Source organism: Tursiops truncatus, chromosome X (genome assembly GCF_011762595.2).
Source record: "Tursiops truncatus isolate mTurTru1 chromosome X, mTurTru1.mat.Y, whole genome shotgun sequence".
In the NCBI taxonomy this organism is placed as follows: Eukaryota; Metazoa; Chordata; class Mammalia; order Artiodactyla; family Delphinidae; genus Tursiops; species Tursiops truncatus.
The window spans coordinates 83,705,050-83,722,803 of record NC_047055.1 but is presented as its reverse complement, the minus strand read 5'-3'; the positions used below and the strand labels follow the sequence as shown (position 1 = coordinate 83,722,803).

The window sequence follows — 17,754 nt, the reverse complement described above, 5'->3', positions numbered from 1 at the left end:
TGACCTTAACAAGGGGGAGCAGCTGATTAGGACATTCCCATTAAAATCAAAATTACACAGCATATGCTACCACCTTCCTGTCCCAAAGAGCCTGTCATCAATGTCCTCCTCAAACATGGCATCTTTTTAAAAAAAACTATAGTTAATTTACAGTGTTTTAATTTCTGCTGTACAGCAAAGTAATTCAGTTATGTGTGTGTGTGTGTGTGTGTGTGTGTGTGTGTGTGTATATTCTTTTAATATTCTTTTCCATTATGGTTTATCACAGGATATTGAATATACTTCCCTGTGCTATACAGTAGGACCTTGTTGTTATCCACTCAAACATGGCATCTTAATACCAACTCAGAGTCTATGCAATAGCCCTGTCCTCCTGGTAAGAAAGGCAATTTATTCCTAAGAGCCAACAGGTCTGCCACCACGTTCGAGACCCACACCACATTAATGAATATGTCACCCCTTTCATCTCAGAGTTCTAAACCCACCATCATCTTCTCCATGAATCCAGCTCAGACTCCTCTGAGATTGATCTGAGCATCTCTTTGTTTCTCTGTTTCCGGACACTCCAATTCCCCAAAACTCTGTCTTCACCCACCATCGACAACAAATAACTTGAACTGTCACTTTCCAGGCTGTACCATCCATAGGGAAACTAGACTGTCCTGTTGGTCCTCGATATGCCTCAGTGTCACCTGAGAGCAGTAAGTCTCAACTCATCAGACCCAATGTACCTTTTACTCTCCTGAAATGGGATTCACTACTAATGGAACCCACCTACCCAGTTCTCAAAAATCAAGATAATGCACTAATTTCAATGTAAAAGGAATATATCAAATGATTTTTTCTGCATCAATTGAACTAATCTTATGACTTTTATCCTTTAGACCATTTATATAGTGACTTTTGATATTGAACCATAACATCCTTATATTCCTGGGGTAAACTCTACCTGGTTATAATCTATACCTTTGAATATACTGTTAATGTCTGTTGGCTAACATTTTATTGGGGATTTTCATTTCATAAATGAAACAGCCCTAGAATTTTCTTTTCTTTGGTTCTCCTTATCTGGTTTTGCAATCTAGGTTGCACTAAGCTCAAAAAATTAAATGGATAGGTTTCACTCTTTTGTTATTGTGCATAAGATTGGAAACTTGAAAGTTTTCTACAGCTCACCTATAAAATCAACTAGGGTTTTGAAGGAGGAGAGTTCCTTGACTACCATTTCAGTTTCCTTAATACTGGACTATTCAAGACCTTTCTTTTGTGCCTATTTTAGCATGTTATATTTTTCTAAGAATGTATCCTTTTCATCCAGATTTTCAAATTCATTGGCATATCATTCATAATTCGTCTTTTAAAAGAACTTAATTCTGCATTTTGCTTTTGCATTTTTCTCCCCCTTCCCCCTTTTTTTCTTGATCACTCTTGTCAGAGGTCTGTCTCCCTTATGAGTCTTTTCAAAGACCAGTTTTGCTTTGGTCAATTTTCACTATTGTCTGTTGTTCTCTATGTCATTTATTTCTGCCTTATCATTATCATTTCTTTCTTATTTCTTTGAATTTAGTAATATAAACAGTGTGGCATTGGCACAAAAATAGAAAAGTAGACCAATAGAACAGCATAGATACAGACCTGTGACTATAAAGGAACCTAGTGTATAACAGGTCAATGGAGAAAAGACAGTTGCTTCAGTTGATGGTGTTGAAAAAACTGACTCTTGACTTGGAGAAAAATAAAACCAGACCCCTGCCTCACACCATGTAAAAAAATGGACTCTAGATAGAGGACCTAAATGTGAAAGATAAAACTCTAATGTTAATAAGAGAAATTGTAGGAGGATATCTTTGTGACCTAGGGGCTTGGAATGACTTATTAGATAAAACTGCAAGACTATAATGCATATGGTAAAGAGTTGATTGATTCAATTACATCAAAATTAAGGATTTGTGCTTGATGAAAGACACTATGGACAAAGGTAAGAGATAACCTACAAATTGGGAGAAGGTATTTGCAATGTCTAAATCAACAAGGGATTTAATATCTAGAGTATCCAAAGGCTTCCTGTGGATCAACAAAAAAGAGACCACCACCACCAGTTGGGCAAAGCATAGAACAGACAGTTTGCAGAAGAAGAAATTTGAAAAACCAACAGCATATATGATGAGGTATTCAAGATCATTGGAAATCTGAGAAGTTAAAATAACCGTGAGATATAACTTTACATTTATGAGACTGACAAAATTAGAAAGCAGGATAATGCCAAGTGCTGGTGAGGCTCTAAGGACCTATAAACCCACCTGTGTGGCTGGTGGGAGTGTGGACTTGGGCAGCCATTCTGAAGGCTGTCTGGCAGTACCTTGCCAAATGAAATATGCATAGACTGTATGACCCAACAGTTCTGCCCCTGAGTATAATAAATCTTAGGGAAATACACACATATATAAGGGGACATATGTGAGGGTGTTCATCACAGCATTAAACCCAAAAAGAAAAGGCAAAAAACTAAACGTATGTCTCTTCAAATGAGAAGCTTCCAAGGGCAAAAATACAAGCCTTCACTCTTTAAAGTGGATTTTCCCAGCACATGTGTCCAGGAACCCTACAGTGCTGCAAATCAGTTCCACGGGTGGGAGTTATTGATAGCTGTAACTTTAAAAATAATGACAAGTGTTTTAAAAATATCTCTAACATTTACAACTGGTTTTTTAAACCGGTTTTAAAATATTTTGAAACTATATTTGAACAGTACAGTACTCGCGTGGTTTTCTCTGTGAACTTCTAGATCCCATGATTATTATGCTGCCAGGAAAGACTCCATGCGTAGCTTCCACCATCAGAGAGCGGCTCTGTGCAGGCTGCACTATGCAACACTCCTCTGACCTTCTCTGGGAATCATTCCACTTAATATGATTTTTACTTTGCTCCTGCTCATCAAGATAATTTGTTTTGTGTGCATAAGTGTAATATTTAAATTTTTATTAGATTCAATCTAGGGTTTTAATTTTTTTCTAGTAATACAGAAGTTATGGAAGTTATATCTTATCAGAATCATCAGCATCTATTAGTAGGTGCTGCTATAAGGAACATCATTAATTTTGTTTATTTTCTCTGTTGTTATCTCCCATTCTCTCTTTCCCCTCTCTCCCTACCTTCTTTCCTTCCTTTCTTCCTTCCTCCGTCCCTTCTCTTATTCTTTATTTCTCTCTCTCTACTTTCTCTCTGTCACTCTCTCTCCCCAATTTCTCTTTTTCCCCATCTCTTTGTATTACTGGATTTTGATGTTAACAATGCACCAAATGCTGATTTTTGATGGAATTTCATTCTGGGTTATCATTTACTTTTAGAAAAAAATATGAAAACATAATAATGGGATTATTTAATTAAGTCAGAATGGGCTGTTATAGGCCCTTATCACTTCAAAAACGCTGTTATTCAAAATATGTTCATATGTGAGTATAAGTAATATTTATTTTGAATATTTAAAAGTTTTAGAATTTTCATTATGAAGTTAACCAAAAATTAATATTTCATTTACCACATGTGGATTTTTTAAATGTCAGTGAAGTTCATTTTAAGTACTCTTCATGCATCCTAATATTAAATATCATTTTTGAGAACCTAACATATAAATAGATTTAATTTATAAAAATATTTGTTTCCAAATCTGTATTAGGGTTCTCCAGAGAAACAAAACCAATAGAATGTGGGGGGGGGGGTGCAGAGAGAGAGACAGGGAGACAGAGAGAGAGACAGAGGTATTTATTACAGGAATTGGGTCACACAATTATGGAGGCTGACAAGCCCCAAGATCTGTAGGGTGAGTGGGCAAGCAGGAGCCCTAGGAGAATTGATGGTGTAGTTCCCATCCAAAGGCCCAGGAAGAGCCAATGTTTCATTTCGACTCCAAAGGCAAGAAAAATCTTGATGTCCCAGTTCAAAGGCAGTCAGGCAGAAAGAATTCTCCCTTAATCTGGGGAAAGTCTGGCTTTTTGTTCTATTCAGACCTTCAACAGATTGGATGAGGCCCACACACACTGGGGAGGGCAATCTGCTTTATTCAGTCTACCAATTCAAATGTTAATCTCATCCCAGAGCACCCTCACAGGAACACCCAGGATAATGTTTGGCCAAATAGCTGGCAGTGTGTGGCCCAGTCAAGTTGATACATAGAATTAACCATCACAACTTCACCCCCTGTCAACTTGACATTCATAGGCATCTCCTTAAATCACACTTAATCTCCAAATGAAGATAATAAAAAGGTTATCCTTCCACCTAACATGATACAACTATCCTGCATACAACCAAAACTGCACGAACCCCTTCCTCAGAAGAGGAGGTAAAGTCCTTGTATGATGTTTACTCTTCTCTTTGACATCCCATAACTTAAATACTATGATGTAAAGTTAACAATACTTAAATATTATGATATAAAGTGAATACATCTTATTTTACATGATAAGGGGATAAGAAAGGGAAGAAAACAAAGATTATATATATATATATATATATATATATATATATATATATCAAAATAAAGAGACACTAGTCATGAAAGTTGTCCTCATTTCTGTAAATGACCATATTGTCATGGCTGGTATTTATAACCACCTTCTTCCACTACCCATTCCGTATTTCCTTTGCCTTTAGCAAGCACCTCAGCTGGTCGTAGTTCTTTACCCAATGGAGTGACGCAGTCCTTCATTCCTGAAGGATCTGGACCATTACTAATCCTGCCTGGATTGGGTTGTTGTAGTTTTTCATTTAGTTTAATCACAGGATATATAATACTAAGAGATACCTAGGGCATCTCCTGTGTTGCAGACATGGTCTTTCTTACCTCTGTTATGGAGTAGCAGCCCAGTTTTCCCTTGGTAGTCGAGATGAGTCACCCCAACCAGCAAAGTAATTCCCTTCTTTGCCTATTGATTCAGAGGCACGAGGAGCCCAAAGTGGTGGGGCAGCTGGTCTTAACTCCCAGTTCAGTGGAATCATTGTTGTGTGTCCTTGTGGAAGCATTCCTCCCTTTGGGACTAAGCCCTCTAGGCCAACAGAGCATAAGGTCATGGGAACGGGAAGCAAACATTTTGCTAGTGAGTCACCAGGGATAATTTGAGTGGTGCCACTCCTGTTTCTACCCGATTCCTGGACCCATGAATCCTGACTATGGGAGAAACAACGCCACATACTGCTCTAGCCCTGCAAGGCATTGCCACGTAACTGACCCTGTAACTAACTGACTCTTCTAAAGGCCATTCAACTATTCATCAGGCCAGCGGCTTTGGGATGGTAAGGAACATGGTAACACCAGTGAATTCCATAAGCATGGTCCCATTGCTGCACTTTTGGTGAGTTCCTTTATCAGAATCAGTGCTGTGTGGAACACCATCATGGTACATAAAAGAAAGCATTCTGTAAGTCCATGGGTAGTGGTTTTAGGAGAAGCATTAAGTGTAAGGAAGGCAAACCCTTATCCAGAGTGTCTATTCCAGTAAAGACAAAATGCTTCCCCTTCCGTGATGGGAGTGGTCCAGTGTAACCAACCTGCCACCAGGCTGATCACCCTGGGGAATGGTGCCGTAGAGGGGGCTCAGCGTTGGTCTCTGCTGCTGGCAAATGGGTTATTCGGTGGTGGCCGTAGCCAGGTCAGCTTTAATGAATGGAAGTTCATGTTGCGGAGCCCCTGCACAACCCCCATTGCTGCCACCATGGCCACTTTGTTCATGAGCCCATTGGGCGATGAGACAGGGGTAGCTGGGGAAAGAGGCTGACTGGTGTCCACAGAATGGGTCATCCTATCCACTTATTATTAAAATCCTCCTCTGTTAAGGTCACGCTTTAGGGAGCATTCACATGGGATACAAATATCTTCATGGTTTTTGCCCATTCAGAGAGGTCTATCCACATACCTCTTCCCCAAATTTCTTTGTCACCAATTTTCCAATCATGTTCTTTCTAAGTGCCTGACCATGCAGCCAAACCATTGGCCACAGCCCATGAATCGATATGTAATCACGTGTGGCCATTTCTTCTTCCAAGAAAAGTGAACAACCAGGAGTACTGCCCAAAGTTCTGCCCACTGGGAGGAATCTCCTTCACCACTGTCCTTCAGGAATGTCCCAGAGAGGGGCTGTAGTGCTGTAACTGTCCTCTTTAGGGTGGTGTCTGCATGTTGTGCAGAACCACCTATAAACCAGGCCTGAGACTTTTCTTCCTGTCAACTGATTGTAGGGAACTCCCCATGAGGCCATAGGTGCAGGAGAGAAGGCAGTGTAGGGGGAGAGAAGGCAGTGTAGGAGTGGGGGCCGTGGACATTTGGGCCACTTCTTCATGTAACTTACTTGTGCCTTCAGGACCTGCCCGGACCCAATCATATATTGTATATACTAATTCCATTTGGTGATGGAGTGTTGCTGTGCACGCCCAACTTTATGACTGGTGGGTCACATATGCCTAGTTCATGATGGGAAGCTCAGGTCACATGGTAACTTGGTGGCCCATGGTCAAGTGTTCATTCTCTACTAAGGCCCAGTAGCAGGCCAAGAGCTGTTTCTCAAAAAGAGAGTAGTTATCTGTGGATGATGGTAGGATCTTGCTCCAAAATCCTAAAGGCCTGGGCTGCGATTCACTTATAGGAGCCTGCCAAAGGCTCCAAACAGCATCCCTATCTGTCACTGACACTTCAAGCACAATTGGACCTGCTGGATGGCATGGCCCAGGTGACAGAGCAGCTTGCACAGAAGCCTAGCTCTGTTGCAGAGCCTTCTCTTGTTCTGGGCCCCACTCAAAACTAGATTTTTGGGTCACTTGGTAAATGGGCCAGAGTAACACACCCAAGTGACTATGTTGTAGCCCAAATCCAAAGCGGCCCACTAGGCACTGTGGCTCATTTTTAGTTGTAGGACGTCCGGCTACAACAATTTACTCTTCACCTTAGAAGGGTTATCTCAACATGCCCCATGCCACTGGACCCCTAGAAATTTCACTGACATAGAAGGCTGCTAAATTTTGTCAGATTTATATCCTACCTTCTGATGTGTAAATGCCTTACCAGTAAGTCTAGAGTAGTTGCTACTTCTTGCTCACTAGATCCAGTCAGCATAATGTCATCAGTGTGATGGACCAGTGTGATATCACATGGAAAGGAAAGGTGATAAAGCTACGTGCAAACTAAATTATGACATAGCGCTGGAGAATTGTTATACAACTGTAGGACAGTGAAGGTGTATTTCTGGCTTTGCTGGCTGAAAGCAAAGTGCCTCTGGTGGGCCTTATGGACAGGGATGGAGAAGAAGCATTTGCTAGGTGAATAACTGCATACCAGGTACCGAGGGATGTGTTAATTTGCTCAGTGAAACCACATCAGGTACAGCAGCTGCAGTCGGAGTCACCACCTGGTTAAGCCTGCAATAATCCACTGTCAATTCTCCAAGATCCATCTGTCTTCCACACAGGCCAAAGAGAGTTGAATAGGGATATGACGGGAATCACCACCCCTGCATCTTTCAAGTCCTTGAAGGTGAAACTAATCTCTGCAATCCCTCAGGAATGCAGTACTGCATTTAGTTTACTATTTTCCTAGATAGAGGCAGTTCTAGTGGCTTCCATTTACAATTTCCCACCATAATAGCCCTCACTCCACAGGTCAGGGAAACAATGTAGGGATTCTGCCAGCTGCTGAGTAGATCTACTCCAAGTATGCATTCTGTGACTGGGGAAAGAATCATAAGACGGGTTTGGGAACCCACGAGGCCCACTGTGAGACAGAGCTGAGCTAAAACTCCATTGATCCCCTGACCTCCATAAGCTCCTACTCTGACTGGCGGACCAGAGTGGTCTCCTGGAAACAGTGTCAGTTCAGAGCCAGTGTCCAGTAGTCCCCCAAAGATCTGATTATTTCCTTTTACTCAATGCACGGTTACCCTGGTAAAAGGCTGTAGGTCCCTTTGGGGAAGGCTGAGAGAAAGATTAACAGTATGAACTTTTGGCAGTGTTCCTCAAGGAGACGTGGGCTCACCATTCCAACTTTCAGGATCCTATTCGTTCCCCATCCATGCTCTCTCACTTTAACAGGGGACACACCCTGTAAGGCCAGGAATTCAACTTGTGTTGAAATTCAGCCAGTTGCAGGATGAGATTCTGGGTTTGATTTTCAGCAATCTCAGCCCTGCAACTACAGGAGATAAGGGTCTCCAGGGCACACCTAGAAGCTTTCAGGTCATTTATGTGGCTCTTGTGCTGGGAATTCAAATCCTTGAGCTGGTCTTTACTTTCCCCACTTTGTAGAGCAACATTAGGAGCAACCAGCCAAGCTCATTATAGTCATTAATTTAAGAAACATGTTCAAAAATACAGAGTCACCCAGATCCTTGCTTCTTATGAGTGGTTGATTATGAGTATCCACTGGTAATATTTTGTGTATCTCTATAAGCAGTTCATGCCATGGAATATCCGTGCTCTCTTTACTACTGGGATAGTCATTAGTGTCTCTAAAATCTAATCAGATTAGAAAGCCAATTCCAGAAACCCCAGAACCAATTCAGAAATTCATCCTTAAAATTCTGTTCCTCTAGGGGCTTCCCTGGTGGCGCAGTGGTTGAGAGTCCGCCTGCCGATGCAGGGGACACGGGTTCGTGCCTTGGTCCGGGAAGATCCCACATGCCGTGGAGCGGCTGGGCCCGTGAGCCATGGCCGCTGAGCCTGCGCGTCTGGAGCCTGTGCTCCACAACAGCACAACGGGAGAGGCCACAACAGTGAGACGCCCGCGTACCGCAAAAAAAAAAAAAAAAAAAAAGGAAAGGAGAAAGGATAAAGTACTCAGTATATGGCCTTAGGAACACTGGTTATCCACTTGGTTTTTCCTCTTGGCCCACAAAGCCTAAAATAGTATCTGACACTGTTCTCCCCCACCACAGAGAAATGCACTTCAGAAACATGTTTCCAAAAAATGTTGCTAAGGGTTTTATTTCTAACAAGAGGAAAATAATAAAATAAAATTAAAATAGGCTTCAGTTGGAACCAAGTTTCTTGTTTTGCTTTTTTTTTCTTTTGAACAAATTAATTACACACCAACAATCTTCTTTTATTACAACATGAACCCAGGAGGAGGAAAGGAGACAGGGCAGGACATGGAGGGAAGATCAAGGTGGTAGTGAGGACAAGCACCAAAAGCTTTCTTCAGATCACAGGGAGCCCTGCTCAGCTCCCCAGCCAAATTCATTTAAAATAAAAAACTGTGAGCACAGCTATGTGAAGTTTCCTCCTCCTGGGTGGAACAGTCAGGGGAAGGGAGGAGAAGGAGGCAAAGGGAGGAGGGAGGCAGGAGAAGGGGGGAAGGAGGAGAAAGTGTGAAAGGGAGAGGTGAGGTTAGTGTAGCATGGCCTGGCGAGGGCCACAACTGGGGAGAGAAGGGAGAGGAGATTCCCCCAGTTTGCATATGCACTGGCCGTGTCTCTGGAATGGTGCCGGCCCAGCCCCAGCCACCCCCCTGCCCACCTGCCCATCTGTCTATCTGCCTCAGGTGTCTGGGAATGCTGGTTAGAGGCTACCAGGGAGGGGGACTCCAGGGGCCGGCCCCCAGGAGCTGAGGTCTGAACAATACCTTGGAGTCAGAATATAAAAGTCAAGGGACTCGGGGATGGGCTGGGGTGGGGGGGTGGCCATCCCCCCTACTCGCCCACCTCCCAAGAAGCAGGCCTGATGGTCAGAAAGAGGATCCTTGAGGCCAAGGGGTCTCTGTTGGGGTCTGTGCTAGGCTCAGCCACTGTCACAATTGTTGCTGAGGCGGCTGCTGCGGGCAGGGCACGTGCAGCCGGGGAGTCAAAGTGGAGAAAGGGGCCGAGGAGCCTGAACTGGCCCCTAGCGCCGGCTCCAAGCCATTCTGGTTCTCCTGGGTGCCGGGGCTGTCAGTGGTGGGCAGGGGTGGGCCCTCACCCCCAGTCTCCTCCTCCAGCTCCTCCTCCTCCTGGGCCTCCTCGGCCTCTGGCCCTGAGCTCCGTACCCTCTTTGGCTCTAGCTCCTCTCGGGCTGGGTCATCGCCCTCCCCACCCCGATCCACCTTCCGCCGCCGCCGCCTCTCCAGCGCCCGGCCCCGTGCTCGGCTCCCATGGCGCTCTGCCTTCTCCAGCTGTGATCACCAACGGGCAAAGAGAAGTGCGGGACAGTGGTCAGGCCTGGGCTCCCTGCCTGCTTGGCCTGACCTCCCATCCCTGCCCATGATCCCTCCTCTCCTCACCTCCAGAAGTGTGCGGATCCGCTCCAGGTTTGGAGGCTGCCCAGCCTGCAGCAGCTGCCAGATGCTGTGGTTCTCATCCAGGGTCACCTCAAGCAGATCCCCCTCCAACATGAGCTCCTCCAGGGGGGCCCGGGTTGCCTCAGGCAGCTCCAACACAGGGCCAGTCAACTGTGGCAACAGCGAGGACAGCAGCTCCAGGTCTGAGGGGTTGTGGGGACAAGCTGGGTTAGAGGCTGCTCCCGGTCGTACCCCCCACGACAGAGCCGAGGACCACGTGGGTCACTCTGGTGAAATCCAATAAACAGCCTACCCACACCTAAACCTACCTCTCTTACCTGAGCCCTCCCCCGGGGCTACCTTCTCGGGACTGGTCATGCTGTCTCCATTCTCCAGCAACCCCTGCACCTGCCGAAGAGAGCAAGGACAGGTAGCGGTAACTGAAGAACCAGGCCCGATTGCTCCCCCACAACCTCAGACTTGGGACCCTCCACCTCCGGGAGGAGGGCAGACACAGGCTGCCGGCATGGAGCATTGCAGGGATCTGGAGAGGAGGCAGAACGGGGCAGGGAGGCCAGGCCAAAGGAGACCAAAAGTCATAGAGCAGGGACAGGGCTGGAGCCTAAGTAAGGGTGAGGGCTAGGAGACAGGAATTTGAGGGCGAAAGAGCTGGGCTGTGCAGCTCACCTTAGGCATATCCTTGCCACTGCCTTCTCTGACAGGGTCAGAGGCAGGGGCTGAAGGGTAGGTAGGGGGCTCCTCGGGCCTGGGTTCAGCCTGCAGCCGCTGGCGAAGCTCGGCCAGCCGTCCCAACACAGCAGTCACATCCTCAGAGGCCAGAGCCTGCCTGGCACGGCCTTGCCAGCTGATGGCCCTCTCTGTGAGGCACTGCAGGGCCTCACCCTCAGGCAGCCGCACAGGCAGTCTCTGCAGCGCTACCAGCAGTGCCAGGATGGTCTCCAGGCGTGGGCGCCGTGAGCGCATGCACAGCGGACACAAGAATTTGGTGTCCCACTCCCACCAGGCCAGCAGTGGGGATGAGGTGGGACTGGGCCTTGGGGAACTGAGGAGGCGGGGTACCGACACACATCGCCCATGGAACCAGTCCTGACACAGGTCACACTGCAGAGCTCCCACCCCAGCTGGCACCTGCCCACACACACAGATGGAGGTTGCAGAGGAAGCTGTGGTCGATGATGCCAGTGGACTGGGCTTGGCGGAGTTGGTGCGACGCAGCTGCAGAATTCCCTCCTTCTCCTTCTGTTCCCCCTCCTTGAAGGCCACGATCTGCCATGCCCAGGACAGGGGAGGAGAGGTCAGCACCCCAACCCTCCTTCTCTGGCACCATGAATACCCCACTCCCAAACCAGGAGAACTGAGGCCCAGGGAGCAAGCAGTCTGCTGCTCATGGCCACCTGGCTCAGACACTATTGTCACCAGGCTCTTCTCCCCATCTGGGCCCAAGCTCCTTACCACAGAGCCTGGGTCCCTGAGGTCCTGCGCAGACAGCCCCAGCAACTCTGTGTCAGATTTGTACAACCCCAGCTCCTTCTCCATCCACCGGCTGCGCTTGGTGCTGTCTGAGCCGGCGTCTGCACATGGGCAGAGCACCTGAGGCAAGCAGACAAAGGAGGAATGTCCAGGCTTCCCCTCACTCCCACCCCCTCCCTCCCCTGCCCAGCACCCCCAAAGCCCCACTCATATGAGCTGTCTCAACAGCTGGGCCAGAGGCAGGAGAGGCTGTGGGTCAGGGTCCTAGGCCTCACCTCCAGCAGAGTGTAGCAAGAATTCTTCTTGAGAAAGGTCTTGGAGGCCTTCTCCCTCCAGGAGTGCGCCGTCAGTACCTGCAGCTCTAGCTGTCTCAGCTCCTCCAACCCCACAGGTAGGTCCCGGCCAACAGCCACCAGGCCCTCCAAGTCATCCAGGCAGGGGTAGTGATCACCATTCTGGGACAGGGGCAAGAGAAAGCTCAGTTCAACTTGCCAACATCTATGATGCTACTCTGTGCCTGGCCCTGAGCTGGGAAGACAGACTGGAATCAGTCTTGAGGCAGAAAAAACAGGGATCATCCTAAGGAAGGCACACCCACCTGGCTCTCTCTTACAACTCCTACATCCATTGGCTCAGCCTCTGGATATCCAGTCAGTCCCCAGGACCACCAGACTAGTTATTTTGTTGTGGTTTGCCTCTTCTATCCTCCCTGCCCCCCACCATTCTCATCCTAACCAGCATCCTAACTTCCCTCAGGCCAGCCTTGCAACCCTTCTTCACAATGCTCACCAAGCACGTTTTGCCTCCTCACGATGTGCTGTGACCCCTTCCTCTCTCTAGCCAACCCAACTCAACCCAGCGCAAGGCAATGTATGCCATCTCTCCCAGCTGGACTGAAGGTGTCGGGTAAACGGGGCGGGGGCGGGGGGGGGTGTGCAACAGGGTCCTCACTTGGATCTCGTCCACATCAGCAATCCAGGCCCGGGCCTTAGCAAGAGCCTCCTTGAGAGCCTGGATGTTGGGCAGGTGAACAGGGATGTTTTCTGCCTCATGAATTATGGCCTCAAGCGTGGCTGGTGGATGCTTCTGCCTAAAGGTAGGGAAAAGAGAGGCCTCAGTGTGGGGTGGTCTGCCTAACCAGAAGCCCAGCCTGACTTCCAGATACAGCGATATGAGCCCCTGGGGCTGCTGCTTGGGCCTATTTGCTTGTATTCTGCCTACGCATGGCTGTCAGTCCCTGCTTGCTCCAGATTGCACGCACCCAACTTCTGCCATACCTCCATGCCTCTGCTTGTCCACCAGTCTGTCAGCCTGTTGGCAGTGCCTACACACACAACCTGCAGTATTAACCTGGTGCTGCACTTTGTCAGATTGTCCCATGCATGGTGTCTTTCTACTGACACCTGTCCATCTGCCTTTTGGTACTTGTGCTTGTGAGTGTGTGCACACGTCAGCCTGTGGAGCTAGTCCTCTATATAGCTCTGTATCTGTCCATCTCTGCTTCTCCGTAAGACTATCTCTGCCTCTACGTGTACTATGGAGTTTAAAAAAAAAGATAGGAAACAAAAAAGGCGAGGATAGTCAATACACCAACACAGGAGTCTGGTGCCCAAGGCCACCCATGGGAATCATCTTCAGCTTCTCTGCTAAACTTTGAAGGTTGCGGTAGAGCAGGGAGGGGAAGAAGCTAGACCCACCTGGCCTCCAGGCAGAGATGGGCCTTCTCCTCCCAGCGTTCAGCAATGGTCAGTAGCTCCTGCAGTTCAGCTCGGGCCTTGTCCACAGCAGGGCTAGGGGCTACACTGGCACCCGCGACCAACAGTCCCCGCATGACAGCCAGGGTGCCCCTTCGGGCTGAGGGGGCCAGTGTGCGTTTCATCTCATCCAGCCATCGCGCCTGTTCCACCTGCCGCTGGAGCTGCTGGGCCTCAGGTACCTCCACCCCCAGCTGCCGCCCTCTCTCCAGCAGGGACTGCAGGAGCCCCGGACTGGAGGGCAATGAGGCCAGGGCCTCACGGGCTTCAACCTGGTAGGCTTCCACCTGTTCCAGAATACCCTACCAGGACACAGATAAAGAACAAAATCCTCAGCAGGGCTCACACAGAAGTTCCACCACTACGTACCCCTGCCCTACCTACCTTCTTACCCTCCAGTAATTGCGAGGAGAGCCTAGCACGGGCTGGGCTCTCTTCCTTTGCCAGGCCCTAAGCAGTGGTTCCCAACACTCACTGCCCGATAGAATACCCTGTGGCATCTGTTAAAATGCAGATCTCTGGGTCCACTCCTTGAGATTCTTAATAGGGGTTGGTCAGGAGCCTGTGCTTTATTTAAGTCCCCAGAGGATTTTGATGTATAGCATCAGGAGACCCTCTGTCCTAAAAATGCTCTGCTATGCTTGGCCTTCTCACAATCTCTACACTCATACTGGTGTCCACTGCCCTCTCCATCCCACTCCTCTACCTTCCTGAACTTGACTCAGCTTTCCAGGCCCACAAACATCCTTGTTACTTCCTTTCTCCTCTTCCACCTCCACCAGGAAACCTTCCCTTGACTATGCATCCTGTACCTGTACCCTTGTCACCTGCCCCTCAAATCCCATTTCTAAGAGGCAATTTGCTAAAAACCCGTTGCCTCTTACCTCCTGTTATTCTCACATGTGCATCCTGTCTTGCCCAAATACTTGCAACTTTTGAAAGAAGCCAAGAATGGCCTACTGCTCAGGTCCCCCAACCCCCCACCCCGATCCCTCAGCAGCACTTCAAGTCCACCCTTCCTCACCTTGACATCCCCAATCTGGTGCATGGCACAAGGCAGGTTGTTCATCTGGTCCAGAAAGGCTCGGAGCTCAGCCAGGGTCATCTGTAGACCAGCCACCCTGTAGGGGCTATGGAGTTTCACATGTAGGGTTTCAAGTCCAAACCCAGTCCCCTCCCTCCATCTCTGTGCTAAGGCCCAACACCTTTCCTCATCCCTGCCCACCTTGACCTCTCATACTTCACAGTTCCCCACAAATGCCCAGGTTAGAGGGAGGGTTTTAAGATACATGCAAGTTCATATGATGGGGGGAAAGAATTAGAAGAGAGGAATATATATTTGGTGGGGGAAGCTTAGAAATTGATGGTAACAGAAGCTGGACAATTTTAATCCATCTTCTACTGTGAACTCTATGATCAGTTTATGCTTCTGTGTCCTTTTCTTGTCCCTAAACCTCCCACAACACCTCCCTGCCCACAAAATCCCTCGGCCTCTCTGAAATCAGTACCTTCAGGTACTGATAAAAAGAAACATTCCTAGCTTTCTTAGCACTGGGGCGCTCCCCTCCATTCTAGTTGCCTGGTCTCCTTGCCCTCCCCAACGCCTCCAACTGCAGTGCTTGTCAGCTTCCTGCTGATGTCATCTGCCTAATGGTACTCAGAGTCCACCCCTCCCCCCGCCATAGTCCTTCTCCTAGGTGCTGGCTCCTCAGCAGGCTACCTGTGCCCAACGCCTCATGCTTCCATACCCAGCTTCCTGGCCGCTGACCAGCCCCAGAGCCCGGGACACGCAAGCCTCTGCCTCGCTCAGGCAGTTCTTTAGTCGCTGCAGCAGCTCACTGTTAGGAAATCTCCGCTCACGGGCCTCAGACTCTAGTGCCCTCAGCTCTTCAAGGCCTGGAGAGAGAATGAGAGCAGCAAGGAGTAGGCAGTATTGAGTAAAGGCAGAGGAAGCGGGTGGGGGAGTACAGAAGAAAAGGGAATAGAACTTGCCTGTGGAGTCCCTCCGTCCCCCCATCACTCACTGCGCTTCCGCCCATCCTCCACCTCCAGGGCCACTCGCACTTTGTTGGCCCAGGTGTCAAAGGACTCAGCCCGGACCTTCAGCTTATGGAGCATGGCAGGGAGCTCATCCAAGGTGTACCGATATCTGGAGGAAGAGGGCAGGGAAGAGCACATCTGGCCCAGTTCTGCATCCCCCTCCTCAGCCCACTTCCTCCAGGTAGGCCCCCTGCTCACCGCAGGTACTGCCGGCTACTGGAGCACTTGCAGAGGTCATTGATGTGGGAAAGGCAGACAAGGCCGTCTGGGCAGTCATAGCAGGCTAGGGCTGATAGAAAGCACGTGGTCTTGCACTTGATGCACTGGCGCTCATCATCCGGGAGCAGCTCAAAAGCCTCTCGCTCAGCTTCCGTGATGCCCTGGGGGTGTTCATTATATAGAACAAGAAGAGGGCTGCAGAAACCCCTAACTCAGCCACCACTGAGCCCCACAGTAGACTCACTGAGCCCCACATTAGACTCAAATCTGTGCTAAGAGCTGTGGGGGAGACAAAACTCCACAGAGCACACTGCCTTTGTGAAGTCCAAACTCTCAAAGCTGGGGGAATCACATGAAGCAGGGTAAGATCAGTGTGGGCTGAGAGGGAGAAAAATCAGGTAAGATTCAGATCAGCAGAAAGGACCTTCGGGGTGAGAGAAGGTGAGGAAAGTGGTGGACCAAGGCACCAGAGAGATGGCAATATGTGGAAGTGGCCAAGAGAAGTGCCATGTACTGGGGAATAATGCTAGCTTCCAGGCACTCAGCGCCCACTGTGTTCCAGGCACTGTGCTGGCTGCTTTATCAGCACACTGCACACACATCTATAACTTAGAGAAATAAACTCTACGTGCTTCTGTTCAGTGTTTAAAGATACAATTTTTCTCCCCCAAAAAACATGGCCTCCAAACCTAAGCCAATGACTTTATCTGTTGATTAGATGAAGAAAAAGCAATCCCTTCCAAAAATGGAGGAAAAGCCAGCTATCTTGGAGTAATTGAAAGACAATATAATGCTATACATTATGGGCAATTTTAGGGATTTTAGAGGGAAATTTTGATTCTAACGTTTTTGTCTTCTATACCAACCTAACTTCTGCGTAAGTCCATTGTACATTACAAATCCCGCTCCGCCGCAAATGCGCTCTGCACATTACAAATCCTGCTCATAAGATGAGTCCACTGCACATTACAAACCTAGCTGCGTTGATATTGAGTAAATTATTTAAACCTCTCTGGGTTTCAGTTTCCCTGCTTTGTAAAATGGAGACAATAGTACTATCCTCATTGGGTCGTTATGAGGATTAACAAAGGTAAAGTGACTAAGGACCTAGAAAAGTATCTTAGCACTTAGAATAGTGGAACTACAAAAGGCCCTGAACAGCCAAAGTAATCTTGAGGAAGAAAAACAAAGCTGGGGGTATGAAGTTTCCTGATTTCAAACTATATTACAAGGCTGTAGTAATCAAAACAGTATGGTAATGGCATAAAAACAGACCAATGGACAGAATTAAGCCCAAAAATAAACTCTCGTATATATAGTTAACTAATATTTGGCAAAGAAGCCAAGAATACTCAATGGGGAAAGGATAGTCTCTTTGATAACTGGTCCTGGGAAAACTGGATAATCATATGCGGAAGAATGAAACTGGACCTTTATCTTATATCACTCACAAAAATTAACTTGAAATGGATTAAAGACTTAAACATAAGACCTGAAACCATAAAACTCCTAGAAGAAAATATAGGGAAAATGTTCCTGGACATTGGTCTTAGCAATGATTTCTTGTACATGATACCTAAAAAGCACAAGCAACAAAAGCAAAAATAAATAAGTGGGACTACATCGAACTAAAAAGCATCTGCACAGCAAAAGAAACTATCAACAAAATCAAAAGGCAACCCATGGAACGGGAGAGAATATTCGCAAACTGTCTATCTGCTAAAGGGTTAATATCCAAAATATATAAAGGAATCATACAACTCAACAGCAAAAAACCAAACAATCCGAATAAAAATTGGGCAAAGGACCTGAATAGACGTTTTTCCAAAGAAGCCATACAAATGGCCAATAGGTACATGAAAAGATGTGCAACATCACTAATCATCAGGGAATGCAAATCAAAACCATAATTATCACCTCACACCTGTCAGAATGGCTTATTATCAAAAAGACAAGAGATAACAAGTGTTGGAGAGAATGTGGAGACAAAGGAACCTTTGTGCACTGCGGTGGAAT

General features: G+C 47.5%; 1 protein-coding gene and 1 long non-coding RNA gene across 13 annotated transcripts in view; one reads left to right on the top strand and one right to left on the bottom strand.

Annotated features, from left to right (window-relative positions):
* Positions 1–8,800, top strand: part of LOC109551292 (uncharacterized) — a 35,554-nt gene extending 26,754 nt beyond the window's left edge. The window contains exon 3 of the long non-coding RNA XR_012329237.1: positions 8,577–8,800. This is a non-coding gene — a long non-coding RNA (uncharacterized lncRNA). The remainder of the gene's footprint in view (positions 1–8,576) is intronic.
* Positions 8,801–9,633: 833 nt separating this feature from the next.
* The window catches only part of KDM5C (lysine demethylase 5C), a 31,935-nt gene continuing 23,814 nt past the window's right edge, over positions 9,634–17,754 (bottom strand). For 3 of the 12 annotated variants that reach the window (XM_073799117.1, XM_073799116.1, XM_073799119.1), the window contains 12 exons: positions 15,718–15,899; positions 15,504–15,628; positions 15,228–15,375; positions 14,504–14,609; positions 13,423–13,781; positions 12,677–12,815; positions 12,001–12,180; positions 11,708–11,845; positions 10,923–11,521; positions 10,564–10,646; positions 10,238–10,437; positions 9,634–10,129 (listed from right to left, as the gene is read on the bottom strand). In XM_073799117.1, the coding sequence (XP_073655218.1) occupies positions 9,770–10,129; positions 10,238–10,437; positions 10,564–10,646; positions 10,923–11,521; positions 11,708–11,845; positions 12,001–12,180; positions 12,677–12,815; positions 13,423–13,781; positions 14,504–14,609; positions 15,228–15,375; positions 15,504–15,628; positions 15,718–15,899 (2,619 nt within the window). In that variant the 3' untranslated portion in view covers positions 9,634–9,769. Of the gene's footprint in view, positions 10,130–10,237; positions 10,438–10,563; positions 10,647–10,921; positions 11,522–11,707; positions 11,846–12,000; positions 12,181–12,676; positions 12,816–13,422; positions 13,782–14,503; positions 14,610–15,227; positions 15,376–15,503; positions 15,629–15,717; positions 15,900–17,754 lie in introns of all 12 variants that reach the window. The other 9 variants (XM_033850172.2, XM_033850166.2, XM_033850171.2 and 6 more) reach the window with 6 other exon arrangements.